Source organism: Sceloporus occidentalis, unplaced genomic scaffold, assembly GCF_023333645.1.
Source record: "Sceloporus occidentalis isolate IW3139 unplaced genomic scaffold, rSceOcc1.0.p SCAF_8, whole genome shotgun sequence".
Lineage (NCBI taxonomy): Eukaryota > Metazoa > Chordata > Lepidosauria > Squamata > Phrynosomatidae > Sceloporus > Sceloporus occidentalis.
In genome coordinates this window covers 2,136,955-2,151,217 of record NW_028316988.1, presented here as the reverse complement: position 1 = coordinate 2,151,217, position 14,263 = coordinate 2,136,955, and the positions used below count along the sequence as shown (strand labels likewise).

General features: G+C 43.1%; 1 protein-coding gene across 5 annotated transcripts in view; it reads left to right on the top strand.

The window, feature by feature from the left end:
* The first annotated feature begins 435 nt into the window (after positions 1-435).
* Positions 436-14,263, top strand: part of TARDBP (TAR DNA binding protein) — a 23,388-nt gene continuing 9,560 nt past the window's right edge. For 2 of the 5 annotated variants that reach the window (XR_016282065.1, XR_016282066.1), the window contains exons 1-7: positions 436-577; positions 5,479-5,732; positions 6,543-6,706; positions 7,494-7,634; positions 8,505-8,675; positions 9,857-11,258; positions 13,099-13,198. Coding sequence is in view for 2 of the 5 variants with exons in the window: in XM_089534164.1 (XP_089390290.1) it covers positions 5,495-5,732; positions 6,543-6,706; positions 7,494-7,634; positions 8,505-8,675; positions 9,857-10,390 (1,248 nt within the window). In the remaining 3 variants the exon portion in view is untranslated. Of the gene's footprint in view, positions 578-5,478; positions 5,733-6,542; positions 6,707-7,493; positions 7,635-8,504; positions 8,676-9,856; positions 12,036-13,098; positions 13,199-14,263 lie in introns of those variants that run through there. The other 3 variants (XR_016282067.1, XM_089534164.1, XM_089534165.1) reach the window with 3 other exon arrangements.

Here is a 14,263-nt window from a genome sequence, read left to right as displayed (position 1 = left end):
TTCCCGCGCATGCGCACTACGGCACAGCGGACCATACCACTTTGGGCCCTGGGGACTCCGCCCGCCTTATTCCTTAGCTCACCCGCATGCGCACTACAGCGCCTAGCGGGCCATACCATTTCGGGGCCCTCGGGGGACTCCGCCTTGTTCCTTAGCTCGCACTCCTTCCCGCGCATGCGCACTGCGGCGCCCAGGGGACCATACCATTTTGGAACAAGGGAGGGTAGGCTTACACACATCGAGCGCTTTGTAGATAAAAAAACACCAAAGAAGCCCGCGAATAAAAAACGCAGATGAGTTTATAAACACATCTTTATTACAACCCTGTCCTTATATGGTGTTGTTCCTAATTAATTTAAAACAATTGGTCGCTTAGCCTGAGGAAACCCCCCTAAATCGAGGTCAAGGTGGTTCGCTCCACGAGCGCGTCTTCATCCCGACGCTTCGAGAGGAAGGAGGGCGCCGCCATTTTGTCGGCAGGAGAAGGAAGCAGCGCCCGCGGTTTCTTCCCGCATTTCGCGTTTCCCGGGAGACTGTCGCCGGTTCTTGAGCCTCCTTTGCTGGCCTCGCGCCACCGGTGAGCCGGGGATCCGGGCCGGAACGAGGGGCCGGGAGCCGTTGGAAGCCGAGGAGGGCGAGTAGGCCTCGGGAGGGGATTGAGGCCTAGCCTTAGCGCCGAAGGAAGGCCATGGGAGCCGCCGCGAGGAGGAGGGCTGGGAAGAAGACAGGCCCCGGAGGGGAAGAACAGCCAGCAGAGCCCCCGAAGAAGGGCCCAAAGGGCAGCCTTGGTTTTGCGAGGCTGGATGTTATTGCGCCATAATAATAATAATAGTAATCAATAATAGCAATCGTTAAAAAGATTGTATGGGAATTTACAGCGCTTCAGAAATAAAGGTTAATAATAATAATAGTAATAATAGTAATAATGGTAATAATGGTAATGTATTTGCATGCCGCCTTTCTCCAAGACGCAATCGAGGCGGCTTACAAAGACTAAAAACATGTCTTCCAAAATCCTCAGTTCTTCCGCTTAAAATACAGTTAAACGACGTAAGAGTTAAAAGGAAGCAGAGATTCCGCTCTTCATGGCCTGGAAAGGCTCCTTAAAAAGGAAGGCATAGGTTCCTTTAATAATAGTGATATACATCCCAAATTGTGAGCTTTGATATTGACGTTTTAGACCAGAGGCACCGCCATCATTATTATTATTATCATTAATCTTTATACAGATCGAAAAGCTTAAACTTAATGTAAAACATAATGATAATAATAATAATAATAATAAATAGTTTATTTATATCCTGCTTTTCCAATTTTTGATCAAAGTGGCATAAAAGTTTAAGTGAAAAATGCATCAAGATAAAAACAATTAAAACAGTATCTAAAAACAATCACAATAACGATTGTGATGATGATTATTATTTATTAGTATTTATTATGATGATGATGATGATAAATATTATTTATACACTGCCTTTCCAAGAAGATCAAAGTGGTTTGCAAAATTAACGATCGCACAAACGTCGCATTCTGTTGTCATATTGTATAACCTTAAACCTGACGCGACGCAATGCATCCTGACCGCGTTTCGTAAAACGTATAACGCAAACGATTCTTCCGTGTTTGTTTGCTTGTTTGTTTAAGTGCAGTTGGAATAAAGGGGGAAGTGTCTTCTATAGAAACCTAGCTTCCTATGACATGCAGATTCTTCCAAGAGAGGCACCATTTCAATCTGCCATTAAAAGAAAAGGGATCGAAGGGATGTGTTTTCCTATTCTGTTTTACTGCATGGATTCTGCTGGAGAGACGGCATAGAAGGAAAACCTTATTTGTGATGATGGTAATCATGATGATGATGATGATTCTCTTCTATGCCAGACACAGATGCTGGCGAAACGTCAGGAATAAACTCTTCTAGAACGCGTCCACAGAGCCTGAAAAGCCCACAAAAACTATTATTATTACTATTATTATGACTGGGTCTAGAGCAGGGGTAGGCAACCTGCGGCCCGTGGGCCGGATGCAGCCCGGCGAGGCCTTGGGACCGGCCCCAGCCCGGTCCTGCTGCCGATTGCCACCGGGGCCTTTGGCCTCTCTTGCGAGGGGGCAAGGGGGGCAACTGTCTATAGACGCCTCAGAAACATGCATTTATATTAATATTTTTTAAAAAATCAGCAAATTTTTTGCGTGTCCTCTGCTTTTTTTAAAAAAAGTGTCCACCGTTTGAAAATGTTGTCCTACATTTGCCCCAGTTTACTTATTTATTTATTTAATTTTTTTTTTAAAAAAAATATTTAATTATTTATTTTTTGTCTGAGGGACAGCAACCCAGCCCCCGGCTCAAAAAGGTTGCCTATCCCTGGTCTTGAGCAAATCTTCCGTGTCTGTTTGTGTTTGTATGGAACAAAACCACTTCTTGTACTTGTTTGTAGCGCGATTCGTTTGTAGGCCCTCCATCCAGCTCAGTTCTGCAACCAACCTCTGGCAGATGTTGGCCATAGAGTTGCGCCGGAGGACCTAGGGATGCCTAGAGAGCTGTTCCGAAAGGTAAAAGGAATAGTGTTTTTTGGCCTGTGACAGACTGCCAAAATAAAGCTGTTTTGGGTCTCTTTGGAGGCATGCTGTTTAAGTGATGCATGGGTCCTAAGAGTCCGGAAGCTGCACCAAAGCCGCACTCAGGTCTTGAGGAGTGGAGTGTGGCTTTGGCGCAACCTTTGGACTCTTAGGACCCATGTGTCATTTAAATAGCATACCTTTATTTGGGCAGTCTGTAACAGGCCTTTATTATTATTAGCAGTACTTCCACATTCATAGAATCATAGAGTTGGAAGAGACCGCAAGGGCCCTGATCCAGTCCAACCCCCTTCTTCTGCCATGCAGGAACTTCCAATCAAAGCATCCCCATTGACAGATGGCCATCCAGCCTCTGCTTAAAGACCTCCAAGGAAGGAGACTCCACTACACTCCATTGAGGGAGTGCGTTCCACTGTTGTAGGGGTCTTTCACCCCTAACTCCATCAAAAGTGGACCACTGTATAATAATCAACATTACAGTGTATTTCGTCACGGGGAAAGTTGGTTGTCTGTCTCTGTGTTAGTCTACTACAGCAGACAACATTAGTTTTATTGCAGCTTCAGAACTATCACCTTGTTGAGCACAGACTTTGATGAACTGGGTTTGTATCCATGACTGTTTCCATCAACGGCCGTTGTGACAGTGCCATCCTCCTTCCGACCACCATCTTGAGGGAGAGAGAGGCCTGTTATGTTTGTTTGTTTGCTTTTTTACTTTGTATTGTACTTCCTGTTGTACACTGCTTTGATCTAATTTGGAAAAGCGGTATATAAATAAACATTATTATTATTATTATTATTATTATTTATGGGTAGCACCATGACTAACTAACTATCTATCATATATAGTCCTTTAGGAAGAGAAAGAGTCAGTTTTTGTGCTTTTCCAAGTGGGTGCAGACATGATGGAGAGTTAAGCTCCAGAGATTAGGACTTGGACCAACAGATTCAAACTGCAGGTAAAGAGATTCCAACATAGGAGGAACTTCCTGACTAAGATGCTCCGTCGGAGGGTGACGGAGTCTCCTTCTTTGGAGGCCTTTAAACAGAGGCTGGATGGCCATCTGTCAGGGCTGCTTTGACTGTGAGTTCCTGCATGGCAGAAGGGGGTTGGCCTAGATGGCTCTTACAACTCTCTGCTTTTGTGACTAGGACTCTGAGAGACCAGATCCTCACTCAGCCTTGGAAACCCACTGGGTTACTCTGTGCAAAGCCTGATAGGAAGCCAAGAGCACATCCTTTGAAGACATCTTGAGTTCCAGATCTTTATTTAGTGCTTTGAATGTTGGACAGTTGCCCGGAGCAGCCAGTGAAGCTTTGTTGTCAGAGGAGTTGTGTACTCCCTGCAACCGGTCCACATTTTAGTAATCTGCCTGAAGCTCTTTTCACTGGTTGAAGTTTCTGAGCACGGTTCAGAGGCAGACCCATGTGGAAGTGCATTTCAGGACTCAGCCAGGATGCAACCAAGGCGCATGTCACCGCAGTGTCCCAAACCATGGATACTGTCACTACAATTCATAGAGATTCATTAGGCCATTTCTCCCAGTGGATCCCACTGCAGGTCTGCCTGGATGGCGTCTATCATTAGCATTGTGCCATTGGTCATGGAAGTCATCCCTTGATGTCTCCATCCTCTTGGATCTTTCTTTATTAATTTATCCATAAACAGCATCTTGCTTTACTCTTTGTTTTGTGGCTTTTATGCTTATTTGTTCATTTCATAGCATGGTGGTTGTTGTTGTGTGCCTTCAGGTTGTTTCCGACCTATGGTACCCTCTCTCAGAGTGGTTTTCTGGGTCTGAATGGCTCATCCAAAGTAACCCAGTGGGTTTCCACAACCGAGTCAGGAATTGAACCTCAATTTCCAGAGTTAAGGTCTTAGACTCAAACCTATGAACCACGCTGGCTCATAACATGTTTATATGGTCTTATTAAAAGTATCTGCTGAGACAAGGGGAAGAAAGTTGGCAGTTGAACACTGCAATGAATGCTGGGTGCTATGGGCTGTATTTCAGAAGAAGGAACTGGCTAAGCTACCTCTCCAGAGTACCTTGCCTAAGAGAACACTATGAAATTGATGGGGTAGCCATACGTCAACAGGTGACTTGCCCATTCACAGTATATGTGGTTGTAGTTGTAGGGTAAGTTGTCCCTACTACCATTTTATGTTTTAACTTTGGCCCCATACAGACCTGCCAAAATAAAGTTGCTTCGGGTCACTTTGGAGGTACGCTGTTTAAATGATGCATGCGCCCTAAGAGTCCGGAAGCCGCGCCAGAGCCACGATCCAGTCCTAAAGACCAGAGCACAGCTTTGGTGTAGCTTTTGGACTCTTAGGACGTATCATCATTTAAACAGTATACTTCCAAAGTGATCCAAAGCAGCTTTATTTTAGCGTGAATGGAGAAATCTCATATGTCGAATTGCCAGCGCAGCTGCTGGCTTTCTAGCAAGTCCCTGAATATGCATATTTGGGTGCATACACTGCAGAGGGTTTGTTTATATTTCCTACCATTGAGTGAATAGAAGCACCTTGTGATCTCTGCTGTTCAGCATAGAAAGAAAGGCTATTGGAAGGTATCTCACCCCCACAATAACATCGGTGAGTTAAGCTGGGCCCCAGCTATGAATCAGAAGAAAAGTCGTTTGGTTCTCCCTCCTTGGCAGAAACAGTCAGAATAAGGGTTGCCAGGTAGTTGGACCTCTGTAGACGAAGTATTTGTTCTCCCTCTGAGTTAGGATTCTTTCTTATCTGCTGCCTGGATGTGTCTCTATGTGCAGGATTAACATTCACTGGAGTATGCTGAGGATTCTTAAGATATACAGTAACTAGATAATATCACAATACAAATCTGTCAGTGTGGTTTATAAGTTTTGCTCACATTCTCTCTTTCCATTCTTTAGCAACATCACGGCGGAGATGTCGGAGTACATCCGGGTTACTGAAGATGAGAATGAGGAACCGATTGAGATCCCGTCAGAAGATGATGGAACTGTGTTGCTCTCCACAGTGACTGCTCAGTTCCCAGGAGCATGTGGCCTGCGCTACAGAAACCCTGTGTCCCAATGTATGAGAGGCGTCCGATTAGTGGAAGGAATTCTTCACGCACCAGATAATGGCTGGGGAAATCTAGTATATGTTGTTAATTATCCCAAAGGTGTGTTCTCGGGTCTTTTTCTTTCTTCAGTCTTCTTCCTGTTTCTTTTTAAATCATGGTTTCTTGATTGATGGGTGTATACATATATACTTGGAGAATTTTCCTTTTGCCTTGACAGGTAAGCACAAGGGAGAGGGGCAGAGGGCCTGTTTTGGTTTTCCCAACCCCATATAGGCTGCGCTTCCATTTTGCCAAATCCAGAGGTGATGTTCCAAGTGTTGAGGTTTCCGCAGTTTCCAGGAGAGAACAATTAGACCCCAAACTATATTTCCTAGAATTGATTTTCTAGTCAAGAATTGCATTTTTTTTAGCTTATTGAGAGTAGGATGTTGGTTCTGTGGAAGTCCTCCAAAGCCATATGATTCCCATCCCTGGCTGTGACCAGTGGTTTTAAGCCTCTGGATATATATATATTGAAATATTCATTAACCAGATGTTGACAGCTTATAAAAATTCCACAGCATGGGTGCTAGTATCCTAAAAGCTCTAGTCCAAATGGTCTCCTAGTAAACTATGTTGACATATTTGGGGTTGTTAACAGTAGGTAATATCACAGTATTTTTAATCCATACCAGCCTGCAGTCTTAAGTAGTTTCTCAGAAGCAAGTGCCTTGAATCACGGTGGGATGTATTTCTGCCGTTAGGCTTCAGGCTTGTACACATTTAGCTCTGGATGAGTTCCACAGGGAACACAGAACTGGACTCTGCATAGCTTTGAGGTGTTCCTGTGCATTTGTCCATTCCAATGAATGGTGGTATTTGCCACATTTTTGTAAAGTACCATCAGTGCTGATAGTTGCCTCTCTTTAGACAACAAGAGGAAAATGGATGAAACAGATGCCTCTTCAGCTGTCAAAGTGAAACGAGCCGTGCAGAAAACCTCTGATCTGATAGTATTGGGTCTTCCATGGAAGACAACAGAACAAGATCTGAAGGAATATTTCAGCACATTTGGAGAGGTTCTCATGGTGCAGGTACCCGTCTTCCCTTTCTGTGTTTCTGGGGCCTGTTACAGACTGCGAGAATAAAGCTGCTTCGGGTCTCTTTGGAGATATGCTATTTAAATGATGCGTGGGTCCTAAGAGTCCGGAGGTCACGCCAAAGCCACACTCCATTCCTAAGCACTGGAGTGCAGCTTTGGTGCAGCTTCCGGATTCTTAGGATGCATGCATCATTTAAACAGCATACCTCCAAAGAGACCCGAAGCAGCTTTATTTTGGCAGTCTGTAACAGGCCTGGGTTACATTTATAATCTTACACACTGTGATCTTTCTTTAGTAACACTTTGAATTTATTCCTGGTCATCCGGTTGAAGCAGTGAAACAGGACTCTGTTTCTCTGTCCTGTCCTACTCTTGTTTGCATTTAATTTGAAAGAAGGAATAATTGCCATTTAATGGGACTTAATTAGGCAGACATTACAAAGAAAATAGTGACAAAAGTTTAAACCAGTCTTGCCGAGGAAGCCCTATGATAAGGTCACCCTAAATTGGAGTTGACTAGAAGGCCCATAACAACAACAAGCTAAGCATGCTTGAGCATGTTTGGGGAGTCAGTATTACCTTTCCTGAGCAAGTCTGGCTTGCAGAATTTTAAAAGAGTTTATATAGTTCACATCTACACTAAAATCTTAATTTTTTTCTATTTATAAAGAAACAAATACACTGACTTTTAAAATTGCAAAATGTTAGTGCTACTTGGTTTTGGAAATCGATCTATGTGACAGTAATGTGGAGTTTAATCTACTTTCTTTTAACTCTAGGTTAAGAAAGACATCAAAACTGGCCACTCAAAGGGGTTTGGTTTTGTAAGGTTTACGGATTATGAAACCCAGGTAAAGGTCATGTCCCAGCGCCACATGATAGACGGAAGATGGTGTGACTGCAAACTCCCAAATTCTAAGGTACTCTACATAGCTTTTCCAAGGCTTTGTAAGCATGTAAAGCCAAGCTCTAGTCATTTAGTTCCCCAGAAAATTAGCTTCCCTGCAGCTGGAAAATGCCTTGTTTATGATCTTGTACAGTATGAGATCCTAATGCCTCATGGCATTTTGAAATGGTGAGAACTTTGAAAAGCAGACAGTGATGCCACATGGTTATGGGTTGCTGGTAAAGAGGAAAACGCTGAAGCAGCTCTTTAGGTCCTGTCCAATCCCTTAATGGAATAAATAGAGCTCTGGAAGAAATGACTATAGGATTTCAGGCAAAATAGTTGTTTGATTGTCTGGGAGCATGAACTACATTGCCCTCTTTATTATCCAATTCTCCCAATACATAAAAGTGTGGGGCAGAAAGTACATACCCAGAGTATGATACAAATTCTGTTCTGTATTACCATGACATAGCCACAGACTGATATCTCTGGGGTGTTCAAAGGCTGGTTTACTAATTTGTGTCTAATTCTGTGTTATGGTACAAGGCTAGGCCCGGATCCCGTGGTGTACTACTGCTTCTGTCACAATAAGCAATTCCCTCTTCCCTAAGCATGCAACAGTCTGAGAAACCCTCAGGAGCAGGTTTTTGACATTCTAGAGGGCTGCAGCAGGAGGGAGAGAAACATCATTGGATTGCAGCCTTAAGCTTCAGAAGACACAGTTCCCGAATTAATGTGTGGTTTCTGTAGTTAGTTAACACCTGCGTGGTTTTAAAATCCTATTTGTTCCTTAGCAGTTATGTGTTTCTCTATGCAACCTTGTCCCTAGAGTATTGGTTATTACAAACAGCTAGATGAATAGGGGTATTAATACAAGTCTTTTGTTCCGCATTGGCACCAGCAAAGTCCAGATGAACCTATGCGTAGCAGGAAGGTGTTTGTTGGGCGATGCACCGAAGACATGACTGCAGATGAGCTCCGTCAGTTTTTTTCGCAGTATGGAGAAGTGGTCGATGTCTTCATCCCCAAACCTTTCAGAGCTTTTGCCTTTGTTACGTTTGCTGATGATCAGGTATCCATCCAAAGTGCCCTGGTTATTCCCAGTATGTAGGTAACTTGTTCTTACGTGTGCATGGCTTGAAGAAAGTGGATGGGGAGAAGTTTTTCTCTCTGCTTCAGAATACTGGATCTGTCTGCACTGAAACTGAAGGGTGGGAAATTAGGACAGAGGAAAGGTGGTCTTAAATACTATTGGACAGAAGTTGGAGGCATATAGCTATGAAAGGTGACCAGTCATAATAATTTCTGGCTTCCAGAAATCAAGGCAGCATGCCTTTCAGTGCCAGTTGCAAAGGAACTGGTGCTATTGAATTCATATAGTTATTGGAGTTTCCAGTGGGTATCTGGTTGGTGAAAAAAGAATACTGGTCTAGATAGACATTTGACTTATCTAGCATGGCTCATATATTCTTATTTTCCACTTAATTCTCATTTACTTTAAACATGTGTAACATACGTGAGATTGGCCCATATATGTTAAGATAAATTACAGTCCTGATCATATTACTTTTGATAGGTGAATATTTATCTTTGCTCTTTAGTTTGAGCTTGAGCCAAGAAAGGTGAAGTCTGTATTACCCTGGTATTTCCAGTTTGGTGGCACCTAATTTCACTACAGAAATTAGAATCGCAAAGCAAGCCTTGTAAACAAATGCAGACCTGTTCTTAGCCACTAAACTAATTGCTGAAGCATGCTTGCTAGTCCCTTGTGGCACATTGACTGTTTGGAGGGAGACTGCGATGGGGAGGCAGAGAAATCCAGCTCTTCTGATTTCGAACCTTTGCTTGCCTTGCTCCCGTAAAGCAATCTGTTCTAGACACACGATTGCGTACAAACCTCCGCAGAGTGGTAGCCTAGCTGAGCAGTAAGCTGTATAAATTGCAGTTGAGATAAGCATTGAATGTTTTTTGCCCTACAAATTTTAGCTGAAGTTTATGTGAGGCAGTAAAGCATTGTTATGTAAAGCAGCAACAATATGAGGTATAGCGTTCTTAAAATGAAGTTTATTATGTCGCTCCGGTTGTTAGAAGATGTGAGTTCCCCATTATAGTGTTACAGGGAAGTAGTGTGTTCTAAAATTAAACCTTATAGACTTAATGATTGCTGTAGTTCTGAAGTTGTTTGCACATGTAATTCTTCTTTATTTTTTTCCTGGTTAAAGTTACTCAGTCTACATATCTTATTTCTTATAGGTTGCCCAGTCCCTTTGTGGCGAGGACTTGATCATAAAAGGAATCAGCGTCCATATATCCAATGCTGAACCTAAGCATAATAGCAGTAGACAACTAGAAAGAGGTGGAAGATTTGGTGGTAATCCAGGAGGCTTTGGGAATCAGGGTGGATTTCCTAACCGGGGGGGAGGCGGTGGCGGTGGCGGGCTGGGAAACAACCAGGGCAGTAATATGGGGGGCGGGATGAACTTTGGAGCTTTTAGCATCAACCCAGCCATGATGGCAGCCGCTCAAGCAGCGCTCCAGAGCAGTTGGGGGATGATGGGCATGCTAGCTAGCCAGCAAAACCAGTCTGGACCGTCAGGGAACAACCAGCCGCAAGGCAACATGCAGAGGGAGCAGAATCAGGGGTTCAGTTCAGGGAGCAATTCCTACGGAGGCTCAAACTCCGGCGCAGCCATAGGGTGGGGCTCATCAAACACAGGCTCCAGCAGCGGGTTTAATGGGGGTTTTGGCTCAAGCATGGATTCCAAATCATCTGGCTGGGGCATGTAGGCACCCTAATACTGATTCTGTGCTGGGAAATCAGATTTTTCTTCCCCCCCCCCCCCCCCCCAGAGCTCCCGGTAAGTATATTATAAGATGCATATACTAAAAAAGGGGGAAGAGGGGGAATCCAAACCAATTTGTTCAGCGTGTAGTATATTTCAACAGTATTTTTGACACATTTTTTTTTCTTTTGTAAGGAGGGGAAAAAAAGAGAAAAGATTAAATGGAATTTTATAGGTTTTGTTACCATGAGTTGGAATACATGAGTTTTGGGGGGGTTATGGAGTGGTTGGGAGTGGACTGCTGTTTGCCTGAATGGTAAACGGACGCGCTGCAATTTGATAGGAATTTGTAAAAAAGAGCAAAAGAAAAAAATCCTGAATTCCTCGTTTTTCCTAGTCAGCTGAGATGTTTTTGTTTTTTGCATGTTTCAAGAATGGAAGCCGTTTTTCAGAAACCGCGTCCTGTCCTTGTTAGCTCTTTTTTCTTTTCTTTTTTAAACTTTAATTTGATCCCCCGCCATAAGAATTTCTCTCTCTCTTTCTCTCCCTTCCCGTCCCCCCAAATGTCCTGTGTGGAGAATGCAATGTTGGTGTCGGCTTTTTTTCCTTTTAACACTGTCTCCCCTCCTCATACTAAAGTACGGTATGAAGACCTCATTTAATCCTTGCAGTTCATCTCATTTCAAAAACAAAAATGTGTTTGGAAGAAGCACTTCATTCTGAGAGAGAAAAAAAGCAGTGCAGTCAAAAAAACAAAACACACGCTCAAAACAAAAAACAATATCCTGCCTTAGGAATCCTCCTGTCTCCATGCTTTCCTCCTCATCCAAGGCTCCCTTCATCGCGCTGCACATGCTCCGCGTCTTAAGACGGTGGGTGTCCCATTTTTATCCGCTACTCTTTTTTATTTCATGGAGAGTCGTACCCGACGCTGTGAACGCAAGGCTGTGAGATGGAAACCGGAAGGCTTGTTTGAACTTTTGGAAACCTTGTGTGGGATTGGATTGGTGGTGCCGAGGAGTGAGAGGGCGTGGTATGTGCGAGCAAAAGGCGGAGGCGCATGCAGAGAGAGACTTGGTGGTGCATAATGGGATCTTTTCCTTTTAAATAAAAGCGTGTGTTTTTTTCCCCCCGATGTCCCTGGATCCTGTGGCTTTGGTGAGAGAGTGTGCGGAGAGCAATGGGAGCGGACGTACGAGTGTTTTTTTTCTTGCTTGGCATTCAGAAGGACATCCCAGTCTGGAAGAACTTAAAACAGGGGGGAGGGCTTTTTACTTAGTTAACCAATTAGTTGAATGTGTTAAGTGAAATGAATATCTGTATCTTCATTTTTTTTTCCTTCTTCTTCTTTATGTCAATTTCTGCTGTGAATGCTGTATGGTGTGCGTTCCTTTCTGTTTAATGATCCTGTAAGTGTGGTAATGTGAACTGACGGTGGGGCTTTTCGTGGACGGGAACCTCCGGCTCGCCGTGTGCTTTGCGGACCTTGTCGCAAAGGACGCTCCTGAGCCCGGAGGTTCCCTGACGGGTGGAAGTTTCTCTGTTTGTAAGATATCCATATGAATGCTGTTTGCTGCAGTTCTGTGTTTGGATGCTTTTTATAAGATTTGTCAATGTAGGAAATTCTTAAATAAAACTGATTTAAGTAATATGTGTGTGTGTTTGACAGCTCCCCCCAAAAAGTGCAAAGAGTTCATAGCTGTTAACTTTAAAACAATGCATCTTGGGATAAAACTGCTGTAAAAAAAGAAACCCTTCATTTTGTTTTAAGTTTGCCTCTTTCATTGATTGTAGTTGCTATTCTCTAGCTCAGCTCCAATCCCATCTTCATAGCATTTTTGTGATACACATCTGAAACCCGGTTCTGCCATAGGAGGTGAGCAGGAGAGAAGAGCCCTTATTGTCTGTGTATCCCCAATAGGGAAGCTGTTTAGGGCATTCTGTCAAGGTAGCTGCCAGGGTGGCACACTATTAACAGGACTCAGTTTCTTATGGGAAACAAGGGTTTAACCAAAGCATAAGAGGGATGTCAAGTTTTCCTGTGTTGAGGATCAGGATTGCCAAGATCATGGACTCAGTAGCCCTAAATAATGGTTATAGAAATGTGTGATGTAAATGTAAGTTTCCACTTGGCAGACTGTGTAAGCAGGAAACAGAGCCCCTTAAACTTGTATAGTCCTCCTCTTGTGAATTTTAGGCCCCATACAAACAGGCCAAAATAAAGCTGCTTTGGGCCACTTTGGAGGGATGCTGCTTAAATGATGCATGGGTCATAAGTGTCAGAAAGCTGCACCAAAGCCATGCTCCAGTCCTTAGGACTGGATAGTGGTTTTGGCATGACTTCTGGACTCTTAAAACCCATGCATCATTTAAACAGCATACCTCCAAACTCCAGAGTGGACCGAAGCTGCTTTATTTTGGCCTGTGTATGGGGCCTTAGCTAGCTTCACATTTTCCCTTGCCTGTGTTGACTTCTCAATTATTTCCTTGCCAAACTGTGAGAAATTTGAGATGTGTTATTATTGTGTGCTGATACTGGCATTGATATTTACTGCTAGCACCCACTTAAAGGCATACAGTCCCCTGGATCTCAGTGTAAAACAAATGTCATATTCCAGAGAAGAACTATTCTTTAATACATTGCTTAACCTTTTTCTGCACCTCAATCAGATCCATTGCCAAACTCTGTACCATCTGAATTTTGCATTTTAGCATTTGCACTAATACCTGCTACTGCTACTGAGTAACACTTAATATGGTATTCTCGGATCTCCAAAGACTAAACTGTGTCATCCCGGGAAGGAGCATGAGGGTAAGTTTTATACATCACCAGCATGGTTTCAGTAATTTGTTTCAGCTTGTGTTTTTTACAAGTTTAGGGCCAAATCTTAAGCAGGAGGGGGAACAAGTGTTATTTTAATGCTGTTAAGTGTGCTAAGGTTTTGATCTCCCCTTCCTCACATCCCCGAGTATATTAGAAATGTTTTCAAACATTATTCATACCTTCATTTCTCTCATTAGTGTTTAAAGTGAGCTAATAAAAGGCATTGTCATAACTTGGTTGTCTGGAGTCTTGTTTTGCTTTAGCTTTCCATAGGTCTCCATCTATTGCACTAATGCGATTTAAAGTGGATAAATAAAGAACACAGTCGGGTTTGCCACTGTTAGAAGGATAATCTGGCTAATGAGCTTCATTTAGTCATAAACAGCATAGTAATTTAACCAAGGCCCTGTGTGAGCAAATGTGTTGTGTGTTTCAGTTACCTGCTGAGCATCTCTTTAATTACGGAGGCTTTGCGACTCAAACAGACGTAATGTTGACAATTTCCTCTTACAGTCCAAATTTGTGTAGGAGTGAATTGAGTCTTGGAGCACATTGGTCTCAGCAGTTGCAAATATAATGTTGCGGCTGATTGAACAGCACTTCTGGGGAGGTCTTGCTCTGTTCCTCTTAAGCTTTAGACATCGGTAGGGTATTTTTATTTAGTTTTTGTTTGCTTCTGGCTGGCAGTACTGCCTTTTTATAAGAATAAAACTGATCTCTTTTGCTTGTATAGAATCTCATAGACACGTTCTTTGTACATTATAGTTTCATCTATATTAACACAGGCTTTGGGAGCCACTACATTTACCGTATATACTCGACTATAAGTCAACCTCATGTATAAGTCAAGGGCAAGTTTTGAGACTTGATAAGTCGAGGGTAAAATTTTGGGGCATATAGCAAAGACCTAAAGGATGAAGCAAAGCAAAATAGTGTCAAAGAAGTTATAAAATTCCATCAGATATAATTCTTTGTGCTTAGTCTTAAGGATGGGTGGATGAGAGAGCAGAGGGAGTCGGTGCTTCACGTATTATACTCTTGCTTTTTACCAGG